This window comes from Bombyx mori, chromosome 9 (genome assembly GCF_030269925.1).
Source record: "Bombyx mori chromosome 9, ASM3026992v2".
Taxonomy (NCBI): Eukaryota; Metazoa; Arthropoda; class Insecta; order Lepidoptera; family Bombycidae; genus Bombyx; species Bombyx mori.
In genome coordinates this window covers 10281503-10291431 of record NC_085115.1, presented here as the reverse complement: position 1 = coordinate 10291431, position 9929 = coordinate 10281503, and the positions used below count along the sequence as shown (strand labels likewise).

The window sequence follows — 9929 nt, the reverse complement described above, 5'->3', positions numbered from 1 at the left end:
CTTTTTACGTGTACTTTATCATGAAGAATGAAGATACTATTATTATTTTTTCCAAGCCAAATTAGAATCTATTTTTCGATGTCCTCAATTAAATCCGGAAATAAATCGGTTACGAGCAAATTTAAATCACGCCGCACTCGACAATGCCAAATAATTTTCTTTTCTGCTCCGCGAGGTTTCAATTTACGGAAGAGTCTCGGATTATACTGAAGTTTTCAATTATCGGGCCCATTAAGAAGGTGCTACGCCAAGATGTGGAAGCTTCATCAATTTTTATAGCGAGAAGAGATAAGCCAGCTCATTACCAGTGTTCCCGATCAACGTTAATGTGATCGGCCTGTACGTAAATTTGTTCGAAATTGAATCTTAATGAAAAATTCGGTCGATCTCCCGTCTTCACTTCCACGCCTTAATATCAACCTCACGATTCCCTATTTAATAACGTCTGCGTTTTGGGATGGAGTCCTTTCGGAGAGATATTTCTCAAATTATTTTATTGATATTTTTGTCTGAAGCTGTGGTAGCCCGTGTGGGTTCACGAGACGCCTAACCACCAGTAAAAACTATGGGCCTGCTGTACATTTCATGAGAAAACAAGATAATTGATACCAGACTTATTCGAAAAAAACTCAAATAACACATGCATCATGGTTAAAAGACGGACTTGGTAGATGTCGTTAGGCCATTAGAAGGAGCTATTTACAGTTAAATCTTTTTTTAACAAGGAAAAAAAATGATGCAGCTTTTTGTGTTTTAACCAATGCAATAGAATTATACTAGGCCAGCAATGAGTTCTGAATGAATGATAAACTACGGGACTTAATAGTCAAGTCGTGGTGTAAGCCTTGGTGACGTTAATTTGCTAGAGCTTGATAAGGGTCCAAGAATGGAACGTTTAGGGAATATCAAGCTGAAATAGAAAATATGGTGAGCTTGTATTGTTGGGAAATTGATTACGAGACAGGCTTTGATTTTAAGATATTGCAAGCAACAAAATATGGGCAGATATTGATCATGTAGCTTAGTAGAAGTTTCTGTAAAATGAAAATAATTATAGAAAACATGTTCAATTTGATTTGTTTAAGTATTCTTTACATGACACTTTTTTGTGTGAATAGAGAGAAATATGCATTAAGAAATATATATTTCACAGAAAATGCTATACAAGCCACATGTATCTCATTTATGAACCTAATGAAAACTAAACCATATTATTATCACCTCGTCAAATCTATTTGTTGTTATGGATTTTTTGGTTCAATAGGCTTACATTATTATTACTCACAGCTATAAATGTAAAAGGAGAAACCCCATTTTGGGCCTAAGCGTTACACGAATGAGATATGTACCAAAAAATTCGTCTATTTTGCTTGATTAACCTATTGAAATCTTAGCTTCATTGACAATGGCCAAGTGTAGAAAATAAGTTGAATTCAATTTTTTGTTTTAAACAATCTTTGTAAACATCTGCAACACTTATTTCAATATACGTAACTAGCTCCACAAACGTGCGGATTAGAATTAGAACATCCATAAAATAGGATCGATTTAGTGGAAATTAAGTGTAAAAAATAATTAATACTCTTTTGCTTTAGGATAAATGACTGTTTTTATAGGTATTTTAATCAATGTAAATAGAGTATGGCCATCGAATCGTGACACAACTACTTATAATGGCGGCAATTCAAAATATCTACAACTGAAAACATTAAATATAGCATGAAAGGGTAGTTTTGCATTTTTATATTAATGTGACTATGCCATAGAAAACACAAATGTATCAAATCGTGTTATGTTATCTTTAATGTTGCCAACTGAAGATATTTTGGATTTTGCCGTAAACCAGTAATGCGTTTCAGTTTGAAGGGCGGGGCAGCCGTTGTAACTATACTGAGACCTTAGAACTTATATCTCAAGGTGAGTGGCGCATTTACGTCGTAGATGTCTATGAGCTCCAGTAACCACTTAACATCAGGTGGGCTGTGAGCTCGTCGATGGGTATCTAAGCAATAAAAAATAAAAATAAAAAAGGCATGAAATAAAATGAAATGAAATGTGATGAGATAATATGGGAGCACGTAATGATTTATATTTTATATAAAAAAGTTATCATATAAATATAGTTTTTCATATAAAAAAGTTTTCATTAAAATTAAAATAAGACTGACCTAAAGGTCTTAGTTACGAGGTCATAAAATCCCTTAAAAAAATCATTTCGTGCGCAGCGCGTTTCGCATTACGTTGTTTTTAATTTTTGGCTTTCGTTCGTTTTCGTAAACAACCTAACGCGCGATTTCTTTTTTTTTTTTTTTTTTTTTTTTTTCCTACCTATGCTGATAGCCTTGAGAGGCTATTTCAGCTTGCCCTAGCTTGTGTAGGTGAGCTCGCGGGGCTCAAACCGGAGAATTGCTAACACCGCCCTAGCAAGAGCAGTGCTTCGCAGAATCTACCACCGGATCGGAAGCGCGACCCACTGAGAAGATCCGGCGAGAAACTCAGTGGGCTGTGTCTGTGGGTTAATTCGCTCGTCGAGCCCTTCGTCGCAAGCGACGGGTTCGGCGAGGACGGTGACCGGTGCTTGTATTGCCTAAAAGCACCGTTAGTGGATCAGGAGGATCCGTGATGACGTGCTTTGGGCGACGTCGACGGTTTACCAAACGGTCTACAGGATCGGGTATGTAGTTTCCGGCGGCCACGACAAGAGGGTTCTCATGTCGTGCCGCCTTCTCAAAGTGGCGCAGCGATGCCGACTGTAGATACTTACTGACGGGGTCGAGCTCCAGGTCATCGTGGAGGTCCACGTTCCTCTGGAACCATGGTGCTCCGACGGCTATCCTGCAGAATCGGGATTGTATTACCTGAAGGGGTTTCAAGTTGGTGCGGGCCGCGTGAGCGAACACTACGCTTGCATACGTCATGACGGGGCGTATGCAAGTTTTGTAGAGGGTTACCTTGTTACGGAGGGACAGTTTGCTTCGTCTACAAAGCATTGGGTAGAGTCGTCCTAGTATAAACGCGGCGCGATCGCGTACCGTTTTTACGTGGGGACGGAATGTCATCCCTCTGTCGAGGGTGACGCCTAGGTATTTGACCTTCGGGGCCCACGGTATGGGCTGGTCAAAGAGAGTGATGGGGCTAACGGCGGAGGTGTTTACGCGCCTACTGGGGAGTGGGGTGCTCGAAGTGGTATTCGGAGGGCGACCCCTTTTGAATAGCACCGCTGTGCTTTTCGTGGGGTTAATGTCTATTCGCCACTTCCGGAACCACTGTCCCATGGTGGTTACTGCGGTCTGGAGTCGCCGATGAAGCAACGACATCTTCCTACACGAGTAGTAGATAGCCGTGTCATCGGCGAAGAGCGCTAGATGGGTCTCCGGAGACCGGGGTATATCGTTGATATACAAACTAAATAGTAACGGGGAGAGTGCGGAGCCTTGCGGGACTCCGGCAGTCAGATGACGGGGACGCGCGATTTCTCGTAACAGGCTCCATTTTTATTTTAAAGCAACCTGTTGCTGCAACCTGTTTCGTAAAAAAAATTACTCATCTTTAGTAGGAAACAGCCTCAAAAATATCGTTTTTATTAAAATATCTCGAACAATAAACATAACCTAAAATGTAAACATTGTCTGATTTTACCAATTTGGCCATTGCTGGGAGACCTGAAAATTGGGCTCATGAAACCTTCTTAGGTATTGTAACTTATGCCCAAATTCTAGCACTGTAACGCCAGGCCCAAGTTTGTATGGATTTCGGGTTTGTCCTTTAATGTAATTAAGATATAAACTATACTATACTATACTATACTATACTATACTATACTATACTATACTATACTATACTAGCCTCTCAAAGCCCAACCCCACGTCCGTGTAAAACATCTAAACCACGTGAGAGGCGGACATCTGAAACGAAATTACCAATCAGTTGACCAAAAGGGCCATGGCAACCCCCAAACAAATGGAGAGAAGAAATAAAAGTAAACGTTTAATGTCGCTACCCGAGGGTGATCGTCGGGGCACGTCTGGAGCTGACGCTGGATGTGACAGTATACGGACCGTCAGTGGCTTCTCGTTGAACAGGCGGGCGAGAGCCGGGGAACCCGAAAGGACCACAGCCGACCATAACCGAGACACCGATGTAACTTTGCAGAGCGGGGAACTTCCCACTAGCTCTGCCGGTCCATTGGTAGAGACCATGACAAGTTCAGTAGACACTAATGATTCGAGAAGGAAGTGGTCAACAGAAGAGATACACGAATTAATGTTTTGTTACTACAAGGCTAAGGCAGAAGGAGTAGGTTTTATGAAGCGTTTAGAAATGTATTTTAAAGAAAGAAATCCAAATAATCCTAAGATACATAAATTCACAGGCAACACACTATCCAACCAAGCCCGAAGCATAATCAACCGAAAATGGGTTTCAACACAGCTATTACAAGAAATTAAAATGAGAGCAGAACAATCTAATAGGGAAACAAACAGTAATTTACCTGACAACAATACAATTTTAGTTATACCATCACCTTTAGTGAACAATACACAACCTACACTGACGACTGTACTGGAACATACACCCACAGACAACGTCAATGTTTCACCTTACACACAGGCTAACCAACTACTAGACGATGAGATTACAGATATACGTACAGATCAGTACACTTTAGATAAAATAGGGACTTTTAATATAGATATGCATACACAGCAAACACAAAGCTTAGATGAGCCCGAGGCAATTATTTTACAGTTTTTACAAGTACTATCAGAAACAAAGGAGACATGTATAACAGACCGACCTTGTCTACCAAAACCAAAATTTAATAAAACTTTCATCGCCAATTTAGGTAAAATTAACACATACATTCCTAATTTATTAGATACACATAACACCTTACGAGAACTAAATAACATAATTTATGCAGCGGCAAAGACACTCATTATTGCCAATGGGCAAAAGCCATTCACACCTCGCACTACAATAAAACCCAGAAGTGATCCCCCTTGGAAAAGAAGAATAAAGAATAAACTTGAGGACATTAGAAAAGAACTAGGTAGATTGGTGGAAATTAAGAAAGGAGTCAATAGCAGAAGACTGATAAAAATTAAAGATAAACTTTATGAAAAGCACAAGATATTCAGTGATATGGACCATGACAAGACAGTTGAAGTTTTAAGCCAGAGAGTCAAAGCGTTGGCAGGTAGGATAAAGAGGTATGAAGATATTAATAAGAGAAAGGAACAAAACAAACAATTTCGCGAAAACCAACATGCATTTTACAGATCACTTAGTGCAAATAAAAAAAGTCCGACAGAAATTCCAACAAAAGAAAACATACAACAATTTTGGAGTTCCATCTTATCACAACCTATACCATACAATAAACAGGCAGAATGGATAGCAGACATACAGAATGAAACAGATGATATACATAAGCATAACTTTCAAGAGATAACTGTAGAAAGAGTAAAAACCGCAATAAGAAAAACACATAATTGGAAAACGCCTGGACTCGATAAAATACAGAACTATTACTTAAAATACCTCACTAACATACACCCACACATTACTCACTTATACAACAAACTATTAGATGGAAGAGAGACGCTGGAAGAATGGTTCACCACTGGACAAGTTATTTTAATTCCAAAGAATGATAACACACAAAATCCACAGAACTGGAGACCAATAGCCTGCCTGCCAACCATGTATAAACTCCTCACCTCTATAATTGCAAACGAACTATACGAACACTGCGAAACTAATGATATATTAGCTCCAGAACAAAGAGGATGTAGGCGTCGCGCTCGGGGCTGTAAGGATCATCTCATGATTAATAAAGCAATCCTGGAAGACGCCCATCAGTGTCAGAAAAATCTTAGTATGGGCTGGGTTGATTATCGAAAGGCCTTTGATAGTATTTCCCATGACTGGCTACTTAAAGTTCTTGAATTGTATAAATGCTCACCTACTATCATTGACTTTCTAAAAAAGGTTATGCCCTCATGGAAGGTGATCATGGCGGCCCGTGGCGTGAATTCCTCTGTGACAACAGACCTAATAGCTGTCCGCCGTGGTATCTTCCAAGGCGATTCGCTGTCACCACTACTGTTTTGCTTAGGTATAAATCCCTTATCATTCCTTCTGAATAAATACATACAAAAAGGGTACAAACTTAAAAACAATACAGCTATTAACCATTTATTATACATGGATGATTTAAAGTTATATGCCAACAATAAGAACAGCCTCAAAGTTTTACTTGATAGCACAGAGATTTTTACTAGAGACATAGGAATGGAATTTGGCTTAAATAAATGCAATGTGCTTCATTTAACATCTGGAAGGAGAGCTGAGCACCAGAGCGAAGGTCACATACTGTTGAGTGGCTTAAACTTCGAACATTTGAAGGAAGACGAAAATTATAAATACTTAGGTATAGATGAAGCAGGCAAAATAGATCATAAAAGAATTCAGGATCAGGTGAAAAGAGAGTACTTCAAAAGAGTAAAATGCATCACTAACACACAACTTAGCGCGAGAAACCTCATAACGGCCATCAACACTTATGCCACACCAGTTCTTTTATACACGTTTGGAATAATAAACTACAAAAATAGTGACTTAAACAAAATAGATATAAAGACAAGGAAGATACTCACTTTGAATAAAGCCCAACAACAAAAAGCGGATATCGAAAGACTCTATTTACCCATAGAAGAAGGAGGCAGAGGACTTATAAATATAGAAATGTTACACAAAACTCAGATTATTAAATTTAGGCAATATTTAAACAATGAACAGGACCAAATCATAAAAGCAATAGTTAAACACGATAAACATAGAGATAAACATTCAATACACAAAGATGGTAAAAATAATGCAGTAAGAATAGAATTAACAGAAAACAGAAACTACACCGATACTGAAATTAAGAAAGCAGTAATAAAGACTGGCATCAGTAAATGGAAAGAGAAACCGCTACATGGACAATTCCGTAGGTCCGTTATAGAGAAGGGTAATATAGATCGAGAGTATTCGTTCCGCTGGCTTAAGAAACAAATCGTGTCCCCCACGTTAGAATCTTCAGTATTCGCTATACAAGATCAGGCAGTAATTACGAGACAAATAGAAAGAGATATTCTAAAGAAATCTGTCGATGGTAAATGTCGCCTATGCCTAGCAAAAGACGAGTCCATAGAGCATATAATCTCGGGATGTGAAAAACTGGCCGGCACTTACTATGTGAACAGACATAACAACATAGTAAAATATATTTGGTGGGCAATAGGAAGAAAACACAATTTTGAATTAGACTCGCTATGGTGGAAGGTGAATTTGACTCAACCTCAGATAAAAGAAAACAGCTCCGCGAAGCTAATGTGGGAGATACCAGTGCAGACGGACGTTACAATAAAGCACAATAGACCAGATATAATATACATAGACAAGACAGAAAATAAAACCTACTTAATAGATGTAACTGTACCATCTGACTACAATATAGGACCAAAAGAACTGGAAAAACTTAGTAAATATCACCCCTTAAAAGTAGAACTAACACGACTCTGGAATACACACACAGAAACCATCCCCATAGTAATAGGCGCAACAGGCGTAGTGGCAAAAAGTATACATAGATACATAAACAAACTGGAAGCAAATATAAACATACACATAATACAAAAACAAGCAGCCATACACACATGCACAATAATAAGTAAAGTTTTGGGTAATACAGTTTTCATAAATTCAAGGGAGTCCGAACCTCCTCTTCCCTGAAGGTTTCAGGGCGGGAGCTAGGAACTAAACCGAGTCAAGAACTCGAGAGAAAACTCCATAATACTATACTATACTATACTATACTATACTATACTATACTATACTATACTATACTATACTATACTATACTATACTATACTATACTATACTATACTATACTATACTATACTATACTATACTATACTATACTATACTATACTATACTATACTATACTATACTATACTATACTATACTATACTATACTATACTATACTATACTATACTATACTATACTATACTATAAGATATACTAAATTGTTTTGGCGAAATTCAGACACCAATTTTATAAACAAAATGTGGATTTAATAAAACAATTGCAGATTGAATTAAGTTAAAATTGTATATCGGAACATACGCCGACCGTTAAAACCGTTTCATTTTGTTTATTTACCTTATGAAAATATTTCATAAAGGACGCGGGGAACCGGTTACAGCTCGCAAAAAATGTATTCAATAGGCCACAATACGCAAAGTATGAAAACAATTTCAATATTTCAAAACAACCATGTGTAAGGCACAAATAAATCTACAGAAAAATTCATGGTTCACATACAATTCCTTGTTTTTAGTGTCGGGAATACCTAAATGCTTTGCACAAAGCGGATTGTCGGACATGCCTGGTTGATTTGGAATATTGAGGAAATACGGAAATAGCTACTTTACGAAGTGTTGTTCAAACGGGAGTTTTTTTTTTATTGGAGGATTTTGAAAATGTAGTTTCCTATACGGAATCTAATATTTTTTTAGGAAAGTTCGTTTTAAATTATAGTAACAACGTTTAGTAAATAGATATAAAGTTACACGAGTATATAAACGAAACTCTGTGATGTAAAAAAATTGAAATTCAAAGTAGCATAAAATGTCATACCAAATATGAAATTTTTATATCATCATCATCATCACCAGCCTTTATCTGCCCACTGCTGGACATAGGCTTTCCCCAATGCCTTCCACATAATGCGGTCCTCCGCCTTCCGCATCCAACGACTTCCCGCCGTGCGCACTAAGTCGTCAGTCCACCTGGTTGGAGGACGCCCCACGCTCCTTGCACCCATCCGTGGCCTCTATTCGGGGACTTTCCTCCCCCACCTGGCGTCGCTGGCTCGACAGATGTGACCGGCCCATTGCCACTTCAGCCTGCTAGCTTTGAGAGCTATGTCGTCGACTTTGGTTCTCCGTCGAATATTTATATGAATTTTTATATGTTAGGATAAAATCTACAATACGGCATGTATACAAAACGACAACATGCCTATCGTTTGATATCTTTAAAAGGGTATAAAGTTAATGCGATAAATCTGAATATTGCCTCTTCTATAAATAGAAATCAAATTAATGTTGCGATATTTACAAATGAGTTGAAACTGGATAAGGTTATTGTGTATCGGTTTTCCGGGATGTTTGTAAGAAAAAGCGATCATTTACAACTTTGACAAAACAATCATTCTAGATTTTTCCTTATTCCCTTTCCACACCGTTTTTTCGAGGGAACAACATTATCTACGTCACTTGTGAAACTTTTTCAATTTGTATTATTTATACGTTTCATTCAGAATCCTAAAGGTTTATATGCCGTGAATGGTACCTTCATAAATTTTAAGGGCCACCGAAGTCAGCGTTTATGTATTTTATTACCTACTTATTCTACGTGTGGCCAATTGTGTGAAAATTATTCTTGTCAGGGCCGCTCACGTGTAATGGATCGTTATGCAGAATTGTCGGATAATGTACTATATTATTAACAATTTGCAACATTATTTGCACATTGTCTTTATTTACTGACACGGTCTATGGCTCACCTAGTACTTAGCGCCTATCGGACTCCGAATACATCAGAATATGACTGCCGCTATCCACAATCCGACATGACGCTGAGACACGAATCTCAATTATATTGAAAAAAGGGTTATTCTGTTTTGGAAACACACACGATCTTTCATTGCTTTATGATATGAATACGCAGACTATAGTAGTATAGATTATACGGGAAATTTATAAATAAAACGAACAGCAGTTGATAAATTAAAATAATTTAAAATCAATTATGAATAACAAATGTCGTCGTCGTGTTTCAAGCCTTTTTTACATTTTGTTGATTAGAGCAAAA

The 9929-nt window shown here is 37.9% G+C and overlaps 1 protein-coding gene across 1 annotated transcript; it reads left to right on the top strand.

Moving 5' to 3' along the window:
• The first annotated feature begins 3942 nt into the window (after positions 1 to 3942).
• Positions 3943 to 8447, top strand: LOC119628931 (uncharacterized). The gene is made up of 2 exons (XM_038013045.1): positions 3943 to 7531; positions 8392 to 8447. The coding sequence occupies exons 1-2, from the start codon at positions 3943 to 3945 to the stop codon at positions 8445 to 8447; spliced, it is 3645 nt and encodes a 1214-aa protein (XP_037868973.1).
• Positions 8448 to 9929: the final 1482 nt, after the last annotated feature.

Bases quoted from the DNA above. Each gene is read 5' to 3' on its own strand.
- LOC119628931 (XM_038013045.1), top strand. From the start codon at position 3,943: ATGGCAACCCCCAAACAAATGGAGAGAAGAAATAAAAGTAAACGTTTA. The intron at 7,532-8,391 runs GTAAATATCACC...CCTTGTTTTTAG, and splicing joins AAAAGAACTGGAAAAACTTA to TGTCGGGAATACCTAAATGC.